The sequence below is a fragment of the Hippocampus guttulatus genome, chromosome 8 (assembly GCF_054856545.1).
Source record: "Hippocampus guttulatus isolate MCC_2025c chromosome 8, RoL_Hgut_1.0, whole genome shotgun sequence".
NCBI classification, from domain to species: Eukaryota; Metazoa; Chordata; class Actinopteri; order Syngnathiformes; family Syngnathidae; genus Hippocampus; species Hippocampus guttulatus.
In genome coordinates, this window is record NC_141268.1 from 18,541,222 (window position 1) to 18,564,114 (window position 22,893).

General features: G+C 43.0%; 3 protein-coding genes across 8 annotated transcripts; all 3 read left to right on the forward strand.

The window, feature by feature from the left end:
- Nucleotides 1-151: 151 nt before the first annotated feature.
- fam219aa (family with sequence similarity 219 member Aa) lies at nt 152-8,987 on the forward strand. Of its 5 annotated transcripts, none has more exons than XR_015101597.1 (7): nt 152-362; nt 3,319-3,415; nt 4,176-4,269; nt 4,958-5,038; nt 5,940-6,015; nt 6,343-6,862; nt 6,970-8,987. XR_015101597.1 is itself a non-coding variant. In XM_086117598.1 (7 exons), exons 1-7 carry the CDS (start codon nt 303-305, stop codon nt 6,577-6,579), a joined length of 564 nt encoding a protein of 187 aa, XP_085973724.1. In that variant the 5' UTR covers nt 152-302; the 3' UTR covers nt 6,580-8,987. The 5 variants fall into 5 exon arrangements, 4 of the variants coding, with proteins under 4 accessions (XP_085973724.1, XP_085973726.1, XP_085973722.1 ...); XM_086117598.1 differs by having other exon boundaries at nt 6,343-6,458; nt 6,540-8,987; XM_086117600.1 differs by having other exon boundaries at nt 5,940-5,994; nt 6,343-6,458; nt 6,540-8,987.
- Nucleotides 8,988-9,462: 475 nt separating this feature from the next.
- LOC147201606 (BOS complex subunit ncln) lies at nt 9,463-15,446 on the forward strand. 2 transcript variants are annotated; one of them, XM_086117594.1, is made up of 16 exons: nt 9,463-9,599; nt 9,700-9,882; nt 10,010-10,200; nt 10,526-10,670; nt 10,748-10,845; nt 10,922-10,999; nt 11,525-11,628; nt 11,702-11,790; nt 11,902-12,041; nt 12,769-12,947; nt 13,163-13,250; nt 13,691-13,729; nt 13,893-14,065; nt 14,152-14,205; nt 14,319-14,397; nt 14,741-15,446. In XM_086117594.1, the coding sequence occupies exons 2-16, from the start codon at nt 9,735-9,737 to the stop codon at nt 14,795-14,797; spliced, it is 1,662 nt and encodes a 553-aa protein (XP_085973720.1). In that variant the 5' UTR covers nt 9,463-9,599; nt 9,700-9,734; the 3' UTR covers nt 14,798-15,446. The 2 variants fall into 2 exon arrangements, with proteins under 2 accessions (XP_085973720.1, XP_085973721.1); XM_086117595.1 differs by having other exon boundaries at nt 9,751-9,882.
- Nucleotides 15,447-15,482: 36 nt separating this feature from the next.
- Nucleotides 15,483-22,509, forward strand: myorg (myogenesis regulating glycosidase). Its single transcript, XM_086117593.1, has 3 exons — nt 15,483-15,599; nt 18,696-19,058; nt 19,223-22,509. The coding sequence occupies exons 2-3, from the start codon at nt 18,796-18,798 to the stop codon at nt 21,012-21,014; spliced, it is 2,055 nt and encodes a 684-aa protein (XP_085973719.1). The 5' UTR covers nt 15,483-15,599; nt 18,696-18,795; the 3' UTR covers nt 21,015-22,509.
- Nucleotides 22,510-22,893: the final 384 nt, after the last annotated feature.

Sequence of the window (22,893 nt, forward strand, 5' to 3'; positions counted from 1 at the left end):
CCCCACAGTGCAAACACACTCAGTGGTTTTGTGTCAATTAATTGTAAACGGAAGCGAGGTATGCAAATACTTCACTGCGCACTCGATGGTAATATTGTCCCTGATTGGATGGCAACCTCATGAATATTTCATCAACCCGGAAGTAAGGCGGTGCTGCTGTTTTGCTGTCGAGTCACCTCTGTGGGGATGGAGGAAAACCAGCCGCTATAATGCTGCAACGGAGCATCTCAGATCAGGACACTTAGACACAAACCGTAGTTTATCGTGAATATCGAACCGTTACCAGGAGGTTTTTGGCAAAAATGATGGAGGAAATCGACAGGTTCCAAGTGCCTCCTGTCAACGGAGAGACGCAACCTTTGGTAAGCGAGCAAGCGCTCGTCTTTATGCTAATCGGCCCATTGAAACGATTGCAAACCTTCTTGTCTCGTTTTGTGCATTTTGCGTTTTAGTCCAGCTCGCCTTCTATCCGACCGAGAGCATGATTGGAGCGTATTTCCGTTCGTATTCGTGATGGGAGAAACTATAACGTGAGATTGATAAACGAATAAGAGCATCGCTGCCAAGTCTCGCCCCTCCTAGGATGAAAAACGAGCGAGTAAACAACGCATTCTCCGCGTCCCTGCTTAAACGTGGCACAAGTCACGTCTTTTCAAATCACCCTAGTATGTCGGTGTTGACTTTTAACGCAGCTTGCGCCCAACACTGTCATATTTCGTCATTTGGTGACGTGTTATTTGGGTGCAACTCCACATGATGAAGAGGAGCTCCCCTCCTCTCGACTGCAGGCTCTGCTACGCTGTCCACGCTTCCATTTTTAAAAATGTCATATGACAAATCTCAGTCACAGGAAGTCACATGAATCTGAGCATTATCCCGTCGAGCGGTTTTGCCAACCTTTACTGAGCCAAAATGTCTCCCAAAAATGCTATCTACCCTCATCATCTATGCACCTGTACCTTCTTAAATTTTGGGGAATTTCTCTGCCTGTCACTATATGGCACCGATAGATGAACAGAGACATATTATTTTAGTTATAGTAAATAAAAACTACCCGTTAAATGAAACTGTAAAGTGAGTTAAGACAAAAGTCCTTTGCCACCGTCTTGTAGTATCTATAAGGCAATTACAAAGCAGCATCTTTTTCCTCATTTTTCCTATTTGCAGTCAGCCATTGATATAAATGGTGGAAATCCTAGATTATAATTATACCCTAACCATAGCTTGCCAGTGTTTTTTTTCCCAGTTTATTGGTGCAGTCACTTTAGATTGCTACAATATCTGATGGTGTTAGTTGTACATATGGCAAGGCCTTTGTAATGCTAAACACTTCATTGTCATTCCGAATGAATCAGCTTCCCATCTGCCACACTCACACACATTCACGCGCACGCACACAAACATACACTCCTTCTATATCCTCCTGGGTTTTACGTGTGGGGTGCTCGAGCACAAGGGGTTGGCAACCTTAAATACTAAAAGATCCATTTTGGCCATCAACCACAGGGGAAGAAAAAAAAAACAGTGGGAGCCACAAAACAAATTTGACACTACATCTATCTATGGTGATTTTTTTTAAACCAGTATATATAAAATAACAATTGTGTGTTGCATTTCGGAAATCAACAAACTGCTACTGAAGACACAAGGTTTTATTTCTGCATGTCACAACAATTTTAATCCAACTTTCAAACAAATGAGTACATTTCCATATTCATCTTCCTTATGTTCATGAAATTAAAACAAACCAAAAATACTGTTGGCTTCTGTGTTCCGTCGTCACGTACATATTTTACCACAGTCGGATATCACCTTGTATTAAAAACTACCATTTCATTTAACACTGTACAATATCCTGCATATTTGATTTTTAGTCCTTAACCCACATCGTTGTTTTTATATGTTTTAATGTCACAAGAGCACCATAATCTTGAAATATAGAATTATATTTGGAGAAAAAAAAAGTACTCGTATATTAAAATGAAGCATTTATTTTCCAAAGTCACAGAGAGCCACATTCGATGCGGCCACATGAGACGCTAGCACACAAATGTTAATAAGCACGTTACTTGAATCGAGATCCCATTATGACAGAGAGCAGTGCTGACTGTTACGGTGTAATGTAGAGCGGTTGCTAATGTCATTTGTGGTCAGCTGATTAGTCAGGCCACACTGCGATTGGCTGCCGGGAAGCCATGAAGCGTTGATGTGTAATCCTCCTTCAATCTCTGTGGATTTGGTGCTGCGTCAGCAGCCTTGTGGCGCTGGCGTCAATGGGGAAGGTGGTCAAGGAAGATCAGGCTAATGAAGCGGATGCATTGGCAGATTATGTCATTTTTGTCTCAAAAGTGGGTGTGTCACGATATTGTACAAGAGATGTGAAAGGCAGGGACAGCAGGTCAGGTTTTATTTTTGATACCGTCTATAAAAAAAAAGAAGCCTGGCTGGTGTTGAATGTCATCAGTCTTAAATAGATTTTCAGCAGTGACATGCAAATTATCTTTCAAAGCAGCATGGTTCCTTTTTTTATGATTTTGTTGTGCTACAAACTGGCATTACAAACTACTTTTAATGAGCCGCAGATCTGGCAGGGAACCACCAAGGAAATGATTCTGCCGTCATTAATAGCCTTCCGGGCCTGTCTTTCTTTTCGTAATCCGTTTTAAAGCTCTGTTGTTTTTCCACTCCTTTGTATTTGTATTGGGTGGTGTAATTGAGTTATGTGAGTGTACCCAATGAATTATTATTCTCACAATTAGGCAAGATACAGTTAATTTAGCTCAGATTAAGCTCGTCCTGTTTCATTCCTCGGAGCATCCATCAATCACCATGGTAAATCTTGGGTATTTCCTGCCAAGGGCCTGGCGCTCTACTCTCCACCCATGTGCCCTGTGGAACCCCTCCTGTTGCAACGCTGGAGGGCTTTCGAATGAGCATAAAGTGTAACTCTGTTAGCAGGGCAAGCCAAGCATGACCCCGCTCCCTTCTCTCAATCTGTTGACGCCCCAGCAGCAACAGGAGCCCCCTCTGTTCTCCCACGGCCTTCTCTCCGTGCCATCAGCGCTCACACAGAAAGAACGAGAGCCAGGAGTGTATAGGGCGCAGAACACTCGGGCCTATTGATGCCGCACACCACGCGGCCATAGTTGTCGTCAGGCAATTAGTGCTGCGGTGTTGGACACGAATCCCATCTGAAGAGAGCTGATTTTGCAGGCTTTATGTCATTCTGGCAATGTTTGTGTTTGTGTCAGCGTGCATCAGAATGTACTCAAATGGTACAACAAAGCAGAAGAATTCACTCTCCCATCCTTTTTCTAGGATCCGGCAGCCTCCTCCAACTCGGAAGCTGACGCTGATGCCAAAGGAGAGACGGTGTCTATAAACTACAAGCCCTCACCGCTGCAAGTCCAAATAGGTATCGCCACCTACACAGTGCAACTCACCACTGGTCAATGTGGATTTTTTTGAGGCGGAGTCCGACAACCGAAAAAAATATTTGCATCCGTGTGTTATCTGAACCGGCTTATCCTCACGAGGGTTGCTGACGTGATGCTATCATCATTAAATAACTTATTTTTTGGCCCCTTAATGCTTACCATAATAGAGGTATGAATTTGGCAGTTTTCGCCAATTTCTTCATTCTGAATGATATTTTCACTTATGCTTATACTGTACTGTGTTTCATTTCAATCACACACTGATTAAAATGAGAAAGATTATAGAGTATACACATAAATCTACCATAATTTGGGGTCTGGAACTGATTCATTGCATGTCCATTCATTTAAATGGGAAATCCTTCCTTGATTTACAAACTTTGCGAGTTACAAGTAGGCTCACAGAACCAATTAAATTTGTACCACTGTACTGAGGCACATTGTGTCTTGATGGGCATACGAGAGTTTGAAGAAGGATGTAATTCACACCGAATAGCATTCTGTCAGCCCTGCCTGTCCTTGAGTTTTTCCTTCTTACCAACGAACAGCATTTACCGTTTCACGTGAACGTAAGCTTACTTTGGCATTGAATCAATGAAATTCCGGCCGACGTCATGAAAAAAAGCCTATTATGCTAGATAACCGCCTTTGCCACAAGCGACAGTGTTGCCGTTCCTTGTCATGTTTACTGATAACACCTCCCCCCCCCCCCTCTCCCCCTCCTCTGTGGTTGCCCAGAGAAACAGAGGGATCTTGCCAGGAAGGGATCAGTGAAGAATGGCACTGTGGGTAGTCCTGTCAATCAACAACCTAAGAAGAATGCTCGGACAAGGTAACAACTTCCTTCCCGTAGCCGCGTTGAGCTCCATTCAGTCCGGAATATAGCGCCCGCCGCGTACAAGCGCATGAAAGGTTTGCATCCAGCCTTTTGAGGGATGTCATCTGACTTTGTAATGCTAAAAAGAGACGGCGGCAACAAAGACGTGGGTTTATTTGGGTTCCGTGTGAGTAAATGCAGAGCACGGAGTCGGCGTAGAAAGCTGGTGTAATAACCCACACTATCGACAACTGCCTCTGTCTAATCCCACTCCCTGGTGGATTAGTGGGAATATATGAAAGGCTACCGAGGGGCTCGATGCCAAATGCTCCGAGGCAGACTGATCATCTTCTCGTCCTGGATTCTGAGGGGTGACAGATGTACCTCACTTTTTCCCCTTCTTTTGTGGAACTGAATTGAATGCCCAATGTGCAGTAACTGAATGCATTCTTTCACACGAAGGGAACTTTTCACAATTGCACTTCTCCTTTTGACTTTCTGAGCATGGTGTTTGTGTATTTTCGCCAAAGCCTTGAATGCATCACTTTTCAAACCATTCTTTTTTTTTTTTTTTGGATCAATACGGAATTCATTAGCTACATTGCAGGTATAAATAGCAAATTGTCACAGAAGAATAATGCGCAAGAAACGTACTGTTCAAAGGGCGCTCGAATTAAGAAACACCCTCTTTGATTGTGTGCAGGTTGGTGGTGCCAAATAAAGGCTACTCCTCTTTAGACCAGAGCCCAGATGAGAAGCCCCTCGTGGCACTGGACACCGACAGGTATGTGCATATTGGGCAGTTCACCTTCTAAACATAATTTCACACCTCAAAATACAAAAATCAACAGTTAAAAAAAAAAAAAAAAGCCTGACCTCAGAGGGGAGTGAACGATTTGGAGTGTTTGTTGGTCTCACCGTGTTGCATTCATCCACGAAGCCACTTGAAAGAGTTGGATCAGTCGGGATCCCAAAAATGGGGCAAAGCCTCTCGCAGGGTGTGGGATTAGAGGATAGCGGGGTGAGGATTTGGCGAGGTGGGAAAAGCAGCTCAGAGGGAGCGCCTGCTTCCACCCTGGACCGGTTCGGTTTGTGTTGGTCACAGATGAGCTCACGTGTTGATGACCCCCTTGATCTTGGGAAAGAGGGAAAAATAAATAAATGTGCACAACGCTGGGTCGTTTGGGGAGTGACGAGAAACTGTTGGATGCTCGGGGCATTGTGAGCAGACGCGTTGTCATGTCATGCCTACGTAGTGTATTGCGTCATTTTGTAGAGTCCCGAAAAGCCCCCCCCCCCCACACACACACACGCACAAATGAGCTCATTGTCCACATGCAGGTCCACTTTACTGTGTCAAACAAACAAAACCCCAATCAGTGTGACACAAAGGTTTGATTATAGTCGGCCAAACGTCCCGTTTCCAAGATTGTGAAGAAGACCAACACCAGCTTCTTTCACAGCGGTTGCCATGACAAAGAGAAGCAAAATACAACAGAGATGGGATACAGATCCTCATTTAAAGGTTCGCCTTATATCTATTTGGCCACTTCAAAATAAATGAAATAACACATGAAATGACACCTTCAGATCCACATGGGAAATCTTTATTCGTCAAGAGCAAGCAAAACATCTGCCTACCGCTGCGGCATCTCCTTAAACTGTGTTTGTCTCTTGCTTTGCAGCGATGACGACTTCGACATGTCCAGGTACTCGTCATCGGGATACTCCTCGGCCGAGGTGAGATGTCTGAGGGACCAGGTATCTATGCACGCATTTTATTGAAGTTCACGTAGTGAGCCGCAATCATTTTGGTGAAAGAACAAACCCTCACCGCCTGGTCATCAAATCCCATCATCCCTTTAGCCCGACCCCGACTAGTCGTACCCCAATTGGCTGCGTGGGGAAGAGGGCAGCGGTGGTGGGATGCATTGCATTTGTCTGCCACTGTTCCTTTCTCGTTCACCGTTCCGCTGACCACACGTCGTGACTTTCAAAGCTCCCATTGCGCATTTCTGTGTCACCACACCAGATTGCTTTCGCTCGCTTGGATCAACGTGGTTCACGTCCTCATTCTGTCTCCTGCAGCAAATCAACCAGGACCTCAACATCCAGCTCCTGAAGGACGGCTACCGACTGGATGAGATTCCAGATGACGAGGACCTGGATCTGATCCCGCCCAAAGCCGTCAACCCCACCTGCATGTGCTGTCAAGCTCCTCCCTCCACAGCGTGTCAGATCCAGTAGCACCGCCCTCCTCTTTACACAAGAATTTTTTTTTACAGAGGCCACAATGAGTGGGTTAAACAGTTTGCACACCTTTAGAAGCAGAAGAAGAAGAAAAAAAGGGTTTGTAAAAGTAGAAGATGGAGGTAGGTAACACCAATGGGTCTTGTGCACATTCCTCCTATGGTTGGATGTGTGCACCTTCTGCCTTGTATGGTGAACTTGGGCTGCAATGATGGCACAAACATGTGCTTGAAGGAAAATGTCTTCACTTTTTTTTTTTTCTCACAAGGACCATACAGGACTGTTGATTAGAAACCGTTGGACAAAAGACGAAATAAACACCTCTTATGGAGATAAGGAATTATTTCTTCTGCTTCTGGTAAAGGATTGGAATTTGTGCGGTTCCACACCGCCCGTCTGTTTTGTCTTCATTTACTGTGTGTGTGTGTGTGTGTGTGTGTGTGTGTGTGTGTGTCCAACATAAAGATGTGTACGCGTGTGTACTACACAGCCCAAGAAGTGGCCTCATCCATTGGACTTCTCACCATAAAGCACTAAAGGTAGTTCAAATCTTTGTTTTCAAATGTAACATCTGTTTCATCATTGTGATTAAAAACAAAACAAAAAAAAAAAGTGAAAGCATAAGGTTTGCATGTTTGCCTGTTTAAACTGCCGAATGGCCAACTTGTGCAGATAATGGCTCACTCTTCATCGTACCGTCGGACATCATTCGCCGTAATATATTATTGTTGTTCGTATTATGTTTTTCTTTGAGGAGCCATTTGTAAGGAATGGCAACAGAGCAGTTTGTTAGCCAATGACAACCCAGGGGTCGTTATGAAAGGAGTATCTTGTCCTGAGAATTTAGCAAGAAATGGTACAAAATGCTATCATGTCATCTCCGAAACATCAGCATCACCGCATGCGCGTGTGGGCTATGTGTGCATGCAACAGCCTCCACAAAACTCTGAAGCTACAAAAAAATGGGTCATATTTAGCAAAAGGAACGTTATCCTTTTAAAGCCATTATGGGTTATGCCATTTATGGCAAGGGTAATTTTGTCTGGAGAATCTGAGCATACAAAGTGTCTGTCGTTTTTATTTTTTTTAAACTAGTTGCTATGCATTAGTTTTTGTACCAGATCCTCCTAATTTCTCATGAGAACCTCACTGGATTAGAAAGTGTTCAATGTGCAATTTATTGTACTTGCTGTGAAGTTTGACTTAATTTAAAAAAAAAAAAAACATGACTTCGGTGGCCACATTTTTTTTTTATTTATTTTTTTTTAGTTTGAGTTTTCCGAGTCAAAGAAAGTGTAAAATATTTCAAGTTCTTCAGTTTTATTTAAAGTGTGATTTTGTTGTTTTTGTACATATCCCACCTGATGTACTGTATATTTTGGACAGATATCCATAACACCTGCCATAACTTTTTATTGTCACTGCCAATCACCTTTTTTTTCCCCACACGGTCGCTTTTTGTGTTTACGACGCTACTTGCATTCTTTGAGGTCATTTCCCGGTATTTGCTTAGCACTATTGTGTGAATTTGTCCTGATAAAAGTGACCCGAAAAGACCCAAGGCCTCCCAAGTTTCTCAAAACAACGTTGGTTTTGTTCCACTCCCTTGTGTGCCAATAGTGACCAATTAGCTGATCTACTGTGTGCATACGTAACACAACGGTGAAAAAAAATGGTGTATCGAATTTACTCAATTTTATTTCATCAAGTGGTGGTTGCACGAAAAAAAATGATCTAGATCATGACACAATTTTTTAAGTATTAAAAAAAAGCTTAAAAAATGATCTAAAACCAGATGAGACGATTGCGTGCAGCCACTTGACATCATAGAATTGAGTGAGTTGAACAGTGTACTTGCGTAGCAACTTGTACAATTGTCAGTCTTACCTTTATACCAAACATGAATTACAATAATAAAGGGACATCTTGTGTTCATGCTTCCTAACTTGGTTCTAAAGCTGTATGTTGACACCCTTTGTTAAAATTAAACTTACATTGAGACATACAATATATATAAAAATATCTTTTTGGGGTCATTTATGTCGTTAAAGTACCGCATATGAGGTCATATTTTGGTCTTCTGAAATGGACAAATTGTACAAAGTGCAGTGAGTGTCCGCATACTGTCTGCCCATTTTGGATTGAATCTTCCCCATTTGACTAAAACCAAACTCGTAAGGTGCCAGCGTTGCTGGTTGGATTTGTTCCTGCCAACTTCTATCTACAGCAAACATTTACAGTAGATTGTGTCAAAGATGTGTGTCAGTAACACAAATTCTGATTCCGTTCTGTCCGTAACAATGCATCGTCACACATATTTATTTGCAGTTGTACAATTTAAATTCTTTTCCAACTCAACGACTGTTTTGCTTATTATGATGACTGTACAACGATTCCATTTAGACTTCACGCTGTTCAAGTTCTGTGTAAAGTGCAAACTGTCCCCCACCACCAAAAAAGAAATAAAAGCTAGCTGAAGCCCGGCTTGTTTTTGTCGGTTGTTCATGTCATGATGAAAATATATGAAATGCCACCTACGCCGGTTTGTCCACGACACTTTCTACACCTGTTATTTCAAAATGAGCGGGCGGGGCATCTCTTTGAGTCTGCGTGCTGCTAATTGGTCAATTCATATCTTTCTGATCTCTGTGAAGGATGACATTTAAGTACTGGATTTAAATGGTGTATCTTTGGAGCTCTCAATCAGTGCATACAATGCGCAGTGTCTCAAAAGTGAACTCTGGGAGAACTTTTGCCCGCTTTTCAATCATTGTAAATATATTTTGTCATTTGTCGTTTCCCTCCTCTTTGAAGAAACACAACTTTGGTAACGCAACTTTTCTGCATCCAACAAACATTCTGATGGGATTGGCCAACCGACAATGAAGAGTGAGTGAGATGGATGAGTAACAGAATACTGTCCTGCGTGTCCATGTTGGGAGGGTTGGGTTTTTGGGTGATTAGCCCGGGAGCTGATCCCTTGGGAGCAGATGGCGAATTGTGGCTTACCTCGACTCCTGGAGTCTGAGGAGATAGTTTGCACTGAGTAGCACAGCACTCATGTCTTGGAAGACCTTAACGATTTCATGAGAAAGGTGAGGGACGATAGTTTTATGTTGTGTGTGTGTGTGTGTTCTTGAGCCAGGCCATGATTTCTTTCATTTTTTTTAATGTTTCCATAAATGTGCATTTCAGTGTATATAGCCGGGCATATCTCTCTTGTTGACATCATGCTCCTCCTGCAAGACTTGCGGTTTGCAGTCATCGTGCTCCTGCTCCGTGTCAACTGTCTGCACGGCTCCAATCTGTTTTCTGCGTCCTCCTATGAGTTCACCGCCTACAGGATGCAGCAATACAACCTGTCAAAACGGAATCATGGTAAGCTGAGGGCGTCACACCGCGATTTCCTGTACCCGTCACAGAATATTGCGATGCGTTCAGCGGAAACGATATAGAAAACGGATGGATGTACGATATTGTCGTGATCATTTTGCCGGATGTTTAGGTTGCCGAGGCGCCATCGTGGTGGCGGAGGCCCGAGCTGCCGATGAGCCAGTGCTGACCCGACGCTGTGTCGTCATGAGGGTGGCGGACTTCACCACCGAAACATACGCTGAGGCTCAGAGACAAAACGCTGCCGCCGTTCTGATTCTGCTGCCCCAAAATATGACAAGTATTTTACCTGAAGAAATTCAGGTAACAGTGATCGACTATACCCACAACAATTGAGGATAATTGACTTTCGGGTACTGTAAAATTCCTGGGTCAATTTAAAATGGATTGAAACACTCACAGGTGAACTGAATTTGAAGTGGACACCCTTGGAAATTAATAAAACAAATTTCCATTCAGCTCATTGCTAGAGAACAGCAAATTTTGCAAACGGTTCTGCACTTATACATACACAAGTCTAGAAAATTAAACTCACCTGTAATTTCCCCGAAAAGCTCGATAACGTCATTTGCTTCACTGCTAAATTTACAATTTGTTCAGGAAACTGCAATTATTTTGTGTCTTCCAGTCCTTCATGATGAGCGAGAGTCAAGCCTTGATGACGGAGACTCTCATGCCGGTTTACGTGGCCCCTGAGGATGAACAGCTGCTCCACATGTATGAGGAGGTGAAGAAAGCGGCATCTGCGCGGACCTCATCGATATTCATTCGAGGTGACGGACAAAGCATAACATACTGACAAGAAACTCGTCTCCCGTGACATGACCTTTACGTTTGAAATCCGTGACAGTCTTTCGAAGTATGGTCACAGCAACAGCCTTTCAGATCTTAGTGACCAACAATTCCCCAATCAAGGCCATAACAGACACGACACTCGTTACACTGGAAGTAAGTGTAGCTTTTTTTTTTTTTAACATTCTTTCCTGTGTTGGAATACATATAAAACTGGGCTTGTGTTTTGGAGGGGGTGCTTCCTGGAGCTGCTGAGGACATACCCACCATTGTGATCACTGCCCACTATGATTCATATGGACTGGCACCAGTGAGTTAACTACAGTAAACATATACATGTTGACAAAATCAAGCAATGTGACTGAGCACAATGAATGGCAGCGGTATCTGTCGCCACATACGTTTCATCAGACTTATGATACAAGCAGATGTGATTGGAAAACAAATGATTTTTAGGAGGGGGGGGGGGTTCTCTCCGGGTACTCCGGTTTCCTCCCACATTCCAAAATACATGCATGGCAGGCTGATTGAACACTCCAAATTCTCCCTTGGTGTGAGCGTGAGCGCGGATAGTTGTTCGTCTCTATGTGCCCTGCAATTGGCTGGCAACGGGTTCAGGGTGTCCCCCGCCTACTGCTTGAAGAGAGTTGGGATGGGCTCCAGCATGCCCCGCAACCCTTGTGAGGATAAAGCTGGTCAGAAAATGGATGGATGAACAAAACACAGCAAAAACAGGCGTTGACATTGTGTGATGACTACACATGATGGATTAACAATAGTATGCAATGCCACGGCGTCCATCCAAACTGTGTGTGTGTGTGTGTGTGTTACGCAGTGGTTGTCCTATGGGGCCGACTCTAATGGAAGTGGTGTCATCATCTTGCTCGAGTTAGCACGCCTCTTCCAGATGCTTTATAGTAGCCCAAGCACCAGACCACGGTAAGTTACAGTTCATTTGCAAGGTTCAATTCAATATTCAATTCTGCCCCCTTTCTTGATGTTCGTCAATTAGATACCATTTAATGTTCTCCCTGACTGGAGGAGGAAAACAAAATTTCTTCGGCACCAAGAAGTGGATTGAAGAGAACCTGGATCACGCTGGTGAGTTCCGGTTGAACTTTGAACCCTCCGCTGTGACCCCTCGGACTGCTGTCGCGCTATAAGAACATGGCCTCGCATTGCTTTTTATTTAGAATCTGTGTTTCTTGCCAGAATCAAGTCTCCTACATGACAACGTGGCATTTGTGCTGTGTTTGGACACACTGGCCAATGGTGATGAGCTGTACATGCACGTGTCCCGTCCACCTAAATCGGACACTCCCATGTATGCATTCATTCAACATTTGGATGAGGTAAATACAGTCACGAGGTCATTCCAATTTTAAAACAAAAGAAAGTTAACCATACATTGTATCGCCCTTTTAAAATTTATCTTGGGATAAAGGATGTAGAATGGAAATGGAAAGGACCAAGTTGAAAGCATGTTGGACAAGCTGGTCCACAGTGAAATTTGAAGGCTGCCAGATATGAATTATTTATTTCATAAATAATTTCATAATTTGAAAAAAAAAAAGGCATTTAAAGAAGCATGTAAGACGGTAAGAGAGCATACTTTAATTTTCTGGGTATAGCCTACCTAAGTGGTTGGCGCTTAAGAATATATACCTGTATATTTTTAAATAACAGTACCCCGCAGTGGTTCAGTGGTTAGCACATCGACCGGGTTCAATTCCAGCTCCGGCCTCCCTGTGTGGAGTTTGCATGTTTTCCCCGCGCCTGCGTGAGTTTTCTCCGGGTGCTTCGGTTTCCTCCCACATTCCAAAAACATGCATGGAAGCTGATTGAACACTCTACATTGTCCCTAGGTGTGAGTGTGAACGCAGATGGTTGTTCGTCTTTGTGTGCCCTGCGATTGGCCGGCAACCGGTTCAGGGTGTCCCTCGCCCACTGCCCGAAATTGGCTGGGATAGGCTCCAGCAACCCCCACGACCCTTGTGAGGATAGGCGGATTGGACCATTGATGGATGGATGGATAATATTACCCAAGCTGATTAATAATCATACCTTCCTTTTAACCAGGTGGTTTCCTCCATATTCCCTTGGATGAAGACACAAATGGTCCATAAGAAGATCAACCTTATGGAGTCAACGGTCGCCTGGGAGCACGAGCGCTTTAGCCTGCGCAGGATACCTGCGTTCACTCTTTCTCACCTGGATGACCCCAAATCCGAGCTACGGGGCACCTTGCTTGACACTGCGTAGGTTCTCGCTTCTGTTTATATTCATTTTGAGCGGCTATGTGTGTGTCATTTTCAGTGGACAGCAAGTGGCAATTGGGTGGCGACCAGTTCAGGTTGTACTCTACCTCCTGCCCAAAATCAGCTGGGTTATGCTCCAGCTCACCTATGAGATGTTATTGTAAAAATACCATAGAGCATCTTACATTTTTGATTTTTGAAATGTGTCTGAACAGTTCTCGGGTGGACCTCCAGAAAATTAAGAGGAATGGTATCATCGTAGCAGAAGCCCTGGCTCGGTACATGTACCATTTATCAGACAAGGTGAGGAAAATTATGTTGGCCAAAATTGTGAATAGCTGTTTGAGCATTATTTCAATAACCTTAAGCTTCATGTAGTAACTAGTACTAGTTTTTGCACACGAGTTTGGGACACCTGGCACACTAGTAGCATTAATTGATCAAAATCACCAGTGGGTATTTTGGTGCTACTTGTGTGTGACACATGCCCACTACTTGGGCCTTGTGGTGTTACTAGAGCAGCACACTAGTTTACAAATACGGTTTGACTGCATGCGTGCTCTCGTAGGCCAAAATGATTATGTATGCATATATCACTCAATGAAACAACGGGTTACGTTTCACCCATCGTCCATTGGTGATAGAATAGACATGAAAATAAATAAATAAATAGCTAAATCAGATCATCCAATATAGACCATAACATATACACGGTTAATGTATTTTTCTTCTCTTATTTTAAGAGCTCGCTGCGAGATGTTCGGCTCTTCAAAGGCCGCTTGGTAAGCGTCTCATTAAAATATGAACGAATTGCTGCCCTCTAGTGTTCAGATACAGGCATTACATACAGTCCATTTATTTATGTATTTCTTTGTTTAACTGGGACAACTTTTTAGTGCCTTACCGTTCTACAATCTTTATTCAATTTTAATTTTGTGACTGCAGGACTTCCATGACAGTCGAATATTCAGTCTCATGTCCTTCCTGACTTCAGTCCCTCGTGCCACGCAGCTGATGGATAAAGAGCCTGCTCACATCCTGCTCATCAACTCGCTGGAGCATGAATTCAAACAATACTTGCAGCAAGTTCACAGGCACACTTTTAGACAGGACAAAAGGTAACCTGAGTGGAAAAAAACAAGCTCCACTGTGCTGACTTGCACTGATGCTTGCATTTTGATTCAGTGTCACCTTTTCCACACAGGGATTCTGATATTACCTTTTTTGATCAAATGAGCCAGCCGGTAGTGATGTACAGGTACACATGTTTTTTTTTTCTTTCTCCCAAAAAAAAAAAAAAAAAAAAAATATATATATATATATACTGTATATATATATATAAGCTAAAAAACTGTTACTTGTTTCTTCCAGGGTGAAACCTGCTGCTTTTGATCTGTTCCTGGGTGGATGCATCACGGCATATTTGGGCATTGTTTACTATGCAATACAGGTATGCTCACATTTATTTTTACATAGTCGTATGATGTGTATATAAACACATTGCGTAACACACTCCCGAGTCACAACATCATGCCTGGTGCAATCTAATAAGATTCAATACAAGAACTGTACTCTGGGTTCTGTCTTTTCAAGTATCTACAGTTCTTATTTTAATTGCTTGATACTTGGAAGTAGACAATTCTAATAAAATTGTGACCCCTAGTATCTTCATAGAGATTGACATTTTGATACAGCTCAACCGGAGCTCATTGTTTGTGCAGGTGTACCATCATGATATGACTATTGAACATGTCCATGAAGCCTTGTATTTTCTTTCTCTTTTTCTCTTGCAGAACTTTGACCACGTGTACACAAAACTAAAGGCAGCAGTAAAACCCAAGCGCCACTAAAAAGACAGAATGCGGACGATTTTACCGCAGGAGATGTTTCCATTGTCATTTATAGAAAGACACGTTTTGTTTATCGTTTCAAATGCCAGACACTCTGCTGTACCAAGGCAATGGTGATGTGGGTTTGACAAAGACGATGATGTCTGTCAAACAACACTTGGACAATTGTTGAATTGATGGAACGGAATAGGCTCCTTGGTGATTGATTATTGATGTAACATTGAAACGTACTTTGAAAGCAACTCTCTGAAGGCAAAGAAGACACTCTCCAGCAAAACGGTTCAGTTAGCACGTTAGGTTGTAATGCTTTGCATTCATAAAACCAAAATGTATCAGTAAGAGGTTATTCCACTCAATGGCCATGCTAGGCACTCAAGCATAATCCATCGATATCCACCACAAGGGCTTCAAAATTCTTTTCACCAAATTACCATGTTCAGGTATGATTTTGACTCATTTTATTGTGCCTGATGTTTTCAATTCAACGTGACATTTTTATTTTAAAAAAGACACGCAAATTCAGCTTCACGATGGATTCTTAGTTTGACGAAAATGAATGCCACAATATTGGAAACCACGCAATTATTAATAAGTACTTCAGGAATAATCAACGAAGCAATTATATTTCAATAAATTCGTATCACGTTTACACTACATCTCCCATGATTCATTGCGCGGGGACAAGGCGGATTCGCAACATGTCTTGAAACTTTTCAGTTTTTTTTCTCTCTCTCACTCTCTGGACTCAGCTTGGAGTTGTGCGGAGCAACAACTCGATCCCGGTTCGTTTCTGCATGGTTCGGTAGGGAAAAAAAGGTTTTGATGATGACTATTTTGATCATGTGAATACGCTGGAATTGTCGCTGGCGACTTGCACGAGTTTTAGTGCTTGTTTGCCTCGGTAATGTTTGGCACGTTGCCCTCAATTTACGCACACTCAAATAACGTTCGCCGTGACTAACTAGTGAGACGTTGTAAATGTGCAGCGTAGAATATATTGCATTTTTCAAAATCTGTGTCCTGTTTTAATAATCTATTTTTAAAAACCATTAGATGCGATGACGTAAACCTTTTTGTGCACGTCGTTATTTCTCACGAGCTTGCGTTGTGACTCCATCAGCAAATTTTTTGTTTATTGCCACTGTCACAATCGCTGAGAACGTCGATGTCGATTTTTTTCTCACACTACAAAACTCGTACAGAAGAGGACGAATCACTGTCAACGAAGTAACCAGAGCGAATGATTTTGACGCAAGGCTTTAGAAATAACACTCAGAAGCAAAATGAAAAATTGGCGTGTTTTCTGTGTGAAATAAAAGCAGTTTATGCAAAGACATGGTTATGCACGTTCATTTCAAGAACCTCATAAACCAATGTTCAATTAAAGTACTTGTGAGTGATTTAATCATTGATTCACCAAACGTTTTTCTTTGCTGGGTGAGCCATTATTTTGAGAGTGTTGAGAAAATCGTATTATAATGAAGAATGACAAATGAAACCCGTGACAAATGAAACCCCAAAATGGAAACTCACCCTGCAGTTATACAGAATGCTTTCAAAACGGTCCCACAAGCCGCAAAATAGCACATTTCAAATATCCTTTGTCATGTGTCTCAGTGACCAAATGACATTTTCACATGGACGAAATTGTTCGTATGCTTCTGTTACAGAAAGAAGCATCAATGGTCATTGAATTAACTTGAAACTGACAAAAGGACGAATAAATTAAACATCAGTGAAATGTACAGTAATTACATTTTTTTCCGTTTTTTTCTCTCGATCCAAGCTGTTCTTTTGAAAAATAAGCCAACCTGAATTACTTCATATTTTTGCATGTATTGTTGCACAACCCTTTGAAAAAATGACAGCAATCAAACAACTTTTGAAACTGCCATCAAGCTCGGTACATGGTTTTGCCAGTCTTTTGGCCGACTCATCGAGTAAAGCGGTCTGCCTGTCTTAGGTTTGAAGGTCCCTTCTCTAGACTTCATATATCAGCTACGAACACATTCATGACCATTTTATAAGATTTGCATCAGGGTACTTCAAAATAGATCATGTTTGGTTGTTAGACGTTCTTAGGGGTTAATAACTTGTTGGACTGTTGACCTGCAACTGCTTTCGGACACTAGGCAGCATATCTCTCTCTGGAATGCCTTGAAAATTTTGAGATTTCATTATACTTTGCACAAATTGAAGACACCATGGGGCATAGCAGCTCCAGGAAATAACCAAGCCTACTCCGTGTTTCACAGAAAAAAAAAAATCAAAATTTTTTTTGTTTTTGTATGCTTCATTTTTGCAACGGTAAGCATAGTGCAAATGTAACCCACTCCAGTTTTGTCTCATCAGTGTGTAGTTGCTGACCTGCATTTTGTGCATGTTCACATGCGGGTGTGTGCAGGTGTCCAGTACATCTAAGCATTTGAATTGGATGTGGGTTGGAAATCTGATGCAAGCACGAATCGTAATTGCTGAGACCTACAAAAAAAAAAAAAAAAAAAAAATCGCCCAAGCCACACAGTTTGTCCCCTACACCTTTACCTTTTTTGGGGGTTTATCTTGCTTCCTGCTTTGGTACGGCACCTGGAGAGGAACAAGCTCGAAGCGCAAAGGTTAATTAGTGATGGCTTTATCTTATCACTCCTGTTGCTTTGGGGAAAATCCATACGGAGTGTGGTTGAACACAGAATCAGTCATTTCGATTGGTAATCACTAGTAAGGGGAATTAGAGAGCACTAGCTCACCTTTTATCTGATGCGCATTTGAATCCACATTTAATACCTTCCGTATCAGTGTTACAAAATACTCATGCAAAATGCAGATGAGTTTCTGTGTGTCTTTTCTTCTGTATCCCCCCCCCCCCCCCCCCCCCCCCAAGTTGACCAAAAGCAGTCGGCTTTGCTTTGTTTTGCTTGATGAAGCAGAAGGTTCAGTATGCTTTCCTCTGCCTCCTTTGACTGAAAAGCCAACTCCCCCTCCTCTCCTTTCCCCTTCTACTTCCTCACATACAAATGACTTAAGTTGAACTTGCATGTTTAAAATTCAGCAGGGAAAGTCTATCCCTTATCCTCTCGTGGGTAATTGGGAGTAGATTTGTTGTTTGGATCGCAAAACATTCCTTTTAAGTTTACATCCTCTTTGTGCTGTGAAATCACTTGATGTATCAATAAAGATAATGCGAGATGGCGTTTGGAATGCAGCAGAGACTTTCTGCTGACAAATGTAGCACCTGCATTACATGGAGAAACGGTTGCAAAAATGAATGTACTGTATTTAGTAACTGGACATTTGTAATTTCTGGAGAAACTATGGATGCACATGGATTCATGTGGAATGATGTGAAATGATATGAAATGCTATTCAATGATGCGGAGTGGGAATGAATGTGGAATTTTTTTGTGGGACAGGTGGGACATGGATATTTTTGGCATGATGAAAATCGTTAGAGGGGTTAATTAAATGTGCTGAAGGTTTTGAAATTCAAATGAGAACACTGATGTGAATCTTTTTTTTTTTATTTAATGAGTCATTGGGAATACATTGGAATTTTTTGTGGGAGTTTTAGTGGTAAAATTGTTGAATTTTTGATGAGTGATTTTGTTTTCTTTTTTTAAGTTGAAAATTCTTCCAAAGGAGAATTGAATGAGTTGAATGTTTGGAATTCCTAATGGTAGCAATGTGAATATGTTATGTTGACTGTCCCATCAGGAATGAATGTAGAATTTTTGGTTTAAAAATGTTGAATTTTTTTGGAATGAGAAGAGGAATACACTGAAAAGTGTGAATTTTTGAAATATGTTGAAATTGGTTTGAAGTACAGTAAATCAGGTTAATTATGTGGTAGATGCATGTCAAATCACTGTCCAAATAATATCGAACCTCTCTCTGATCACAGACAACTGGACCGCAGCGAAACAAAGAGGTTTCCCTCGAGCGCAATTCCATGATCCATTGAGGGTGAAGCCCAAAAATTTGTCCAGTGACCAGCACAAGTCATGTACCAGGTTGTTCCCGGAGGAGCCGGTGGCACAATAACAGATGTTATTCCCAAGCTGAAACACAGCAGGGATACCAGACCCTTAGTCGGAGCCGGCGTTCTTGGCCTGGTGCTCGTGATTGCGGCAGTGTCCGCGTGGTCTTACTACATCGCTTCACTCCGAAAAGCTGAGCTGCTCAAGACTCAGCTCCTGGATCTTAATAAAGATGGTTACATTATCCGCAACCAGGGAGGAGCTATTGTTTTCCGAATGGATTTTAGGTGAGTGGCCTCTGACTGACTTCGGATCCCACATTTCAAAAACACGGGCGATATGTTGATTGGGCACTCCACATTGTCCCTAGCTGTGATTGTGATCGTGAATGTTCGCCATCTCCGGAACACGCTATCTTTTATAAACCACAAATGTGTTGATCTATTGGCAGGTCGGGGACATTGGATTTGGACTCGTGCACTAAAGAAGGCGAGCTTCTTAGCTGCGGACGCACCACTGATAGAAGCCTCAACTTTTTCATTGAGACAGTGCGGCCCAAAGACACGGTACAGTGCTACCGCGTGCGTTGGGAGGAGCTGGTTCCCGACATTTCTGTCGCACACGCAATGACATACAAGTTTGCCCACTGGTACGGTGGCGCGGTGTCCGCTATTCAGCACTGGCCTATTTCCATCTCCGGACAGCAGTCGCCCAAACCGTTCGTGACGAGTGACATCTACGCCAATCGCAACGAGTTCGGAGGAATCTTGGAGAGCTATTGGCTTTCATCCAACGCGACGGCCATCAAAATTAATAATTCCGTCCCGTTCCACTTGGGCTGGAACGACACGGAGCAGACCATGTATTTCCAAGCGCGGTACGACGACAGCCCCTTCAAGCCAAACCCGGGCGAGGCGCCGTGCGCCGAACTTAGCTACAGAGTATGCGTCGGCTTGGACGTGACATCCATCCACAAGTACATGGTTCGTCGCTACTTCAACAAACCCAACAAAGTTCCCGCCCAAGCCATGTTCCAGCACCCCGTCTGGTCCACGTGGGCGCTTCACAAGACGGACATTAATCAAGAGAAACTTCTGACGTATGCCGCCGACATCCGCAAATACAACTTTAACTGCAGCCACCTGGAGCTGGACGACCGCTACACACCCCGCTATGGAGAATTTGAGTTTGACCCGGTGAAGTTCCCCAATGCTTCAACCATGTTTCAGAAGCTCAAATCGGACGGATTCCTCGTGTCCCTCTGGATTCACCCTTTCGTCAACTACAACTCGGAGAACTTCCACACTTGTGTGGAGAGGGCCCTGTTTGTGCGGGAGCCTACGGGCCAGCTGCCGGCGTTGGTCCGCTGGTGGAACGGCATCGGCGGAATTGTGGACTTCACGAACCCAGAGGCTCGTGAGTGGTTCGCCTCCCAGCTCCGTTCCCTCCGCTCCAGATACGGGGTGTCTTCGTTCAAGTTTGACGCCGGCGAGACCAACTACTTGCCGTGGAAGTTCAGCACCAGGACTCCCATTCGGGATCCGAGTTTTTTCACCAGGCGCTACACCGAGATGGCCATTCCGTACAATGACCGAGCAGAGCTACGCAGTGGCTACCAATCTCAAAACATATCCTGCTTCTTCAGGCCTATCGATCGGGACTCTGTTTGGGGCTACGAGTTGGGGCTCAAATCGCTTATCCCCACGGTGCTCACCATCAGCATTCTGGGCTATCAGTTCATTCTACCGGACATGATCGGAGGGAACGCCTATCTCAACCGCACCGATGGGAATCGGGCTTTGCCTGACCGAGAACTCTACATCCGCTGGCTGGAGCTGTCTGCGTTCATGCCCACAATGCAGTTTTCGATCCCGCCTTGGGCATACGACAATGAGGTTGTCGAAATCGCCCGCAAATACACCGCCCTCCATCAGAGTATCGTCGCGCCGCGGGTCTTGGAGCTGGCCGGCGAGGTGCTGGACACCGGTGACCCAATTATACGGCCCTTGTGGTGGATTGCCACAGGTGACGAGACCGCCTATAAAATCGACTCCCAGTTTCTGATCGGAGATGATCTCATGGTGGCGCCCGTCTTAGAGCCTGGAAAGCAAGAGCGTGATATTTACCTTCCGGCTGGTCGCTGGAAAAGCTATAAAGGGGAGAGGTTTGATATCAAAGAGCCACTGCACCTCACGGATTATCCCGTAGACCTGGATGAAATTGCTTACTTTCTTTGGGCGTAGAAAGAGGGGGGGGCGGCCAAGTTGAAGCGCTTGCTTTGAAAATTCGGATATTCTTTGATCATCGCGACTTAAAAGAGGTCTCGATTCAAATTTAAATGGGCTCGCAAAGAGCCTCAAAATCTTACCGGAGAGCCTTAAATCTTTTCTTGGCCGACGATTCGATATGCAACAGCGCTCAAAATGATTAGAACCACACTGCATGTTTTATTTATTTGTAGAGTCTATAAATGTGCAGTTGTTTGCAATGAAAGCAACAAAATGAGAACAATATAAAAAAAAAACGCCACTAATCTATTTAATACGGATCAATTGAACGTTCATACATTTAAAAAAAAAATCGTCTAAAATCGCGGTTGAATAATTTTGACTGCAAATGCAATTGCACATTTTGCAGAAAGTCTTTGCAGTGCATTGATCGTCATCATATTTTCAAATTAGGTACAGTCACAGCACATACGGTAACTATGAAAGTCTCCAAAAGGGGGGTACTAAGCATTTTACACGCTTTCTCAGGTAATTCCTCGCTCAGGCTCAGTTTGAAGTTTTCTTTTTTTTTTCTTATTTTTACTCAAAACCACGATGGCCCGATGAGGGATGGTTTGATTTCTCAGAGCGAATGTACATATGTATGCATGTCCCGTTGGATCGTTAAATATACTTTCCGAGTGTTTAAAAAGCATGTTTTCCACCCACCAAGATCATACTGAGTTTGTTGAAATAGGAGCCCTTAGCTTGTCAGCATGGGGAAATTCAGGTTATTTTATTGTTTTAATTCACGGGATTGCGGAGTTCAAACTGCGACATCATGAAACGAGCGGATTCTAATTTGTACCGTTTGTTTTTCGCGACTCGCATTGCCTCTCATCTTCTTGCATTTACTTATTGAGTCACTTACGCACGACGCAGACACAGAACAGCCTTAAATGCCACAGAAACACTTCAGAGCTAATATTTTTTCGCAAGGCTGTCTAAAAAACTTTGATGACATAATTTATGAATATTTATGTGATGTACTGCATGCAATGACGTTCAAGTTCAGTTGTGATGTGTTTTGCTTCCTACAAAGGAATTTTTTCCCCCCTCCCCTAAACTTTCCAAGTGAAGTTTTTACCAGGCTACCTCCACAAATGCGTATTGCATTGTTGTTATTATTATTATTATTATTATTATTATTATTCACCCTGTCTGCTTTCTACTCATGTGGACTGTGGACTTCGACATATAGCTTACACATTAACCTCTGTGTGTACCTCTGACATAGTTTCATCCTCGCAGTGCTGCCTATCTATAGCAGTTCTCACTCAGTTGCTATTTCTGTCGCAGACACTCTTGCCTCATGACAAGAATTGTCTCAGGTCGAATGTCGCTTTGCTTCTCGCTTTTCGAACGTGCCACAAACTTATTTGTGAGGGATTCGGGCGACTGATTGTTGAGTGCATCCAATTGCATGTTTTTAATTTTTGGTTGAATGCAATAAAACCGTTTTTAACTCTCATCTGACCAACAAAGTTTATTTTCATTCAATCGAGTTTATCTTCACATGCAGTTACATGAAGGCATTTACCTCCACGGTGAGCACTTTTTAATAATACGTAACATCCTTCAGGCTTCCAGAAAAAAAAGGTAAGAGATCGGAATTTCAGGTCAATTAAAAGGCCATGCAATAAAAGGGCCAATATAAAAAAAAAAAAGGAACATTTAGAGGTGTGCAATGGACAAAGTATGAAAAATAGTGTGCCTTTGAATAAAGTATTGAAAGATTTGCCCTTGAGGGACTCATCATTGGGGTGATAATGGCGATATGATGAAACAATTATACAGGTTCTTTGGAAGACGGTTCAGATCAATAAATCATCTGATGGTTCATTGTGTGGGGCCA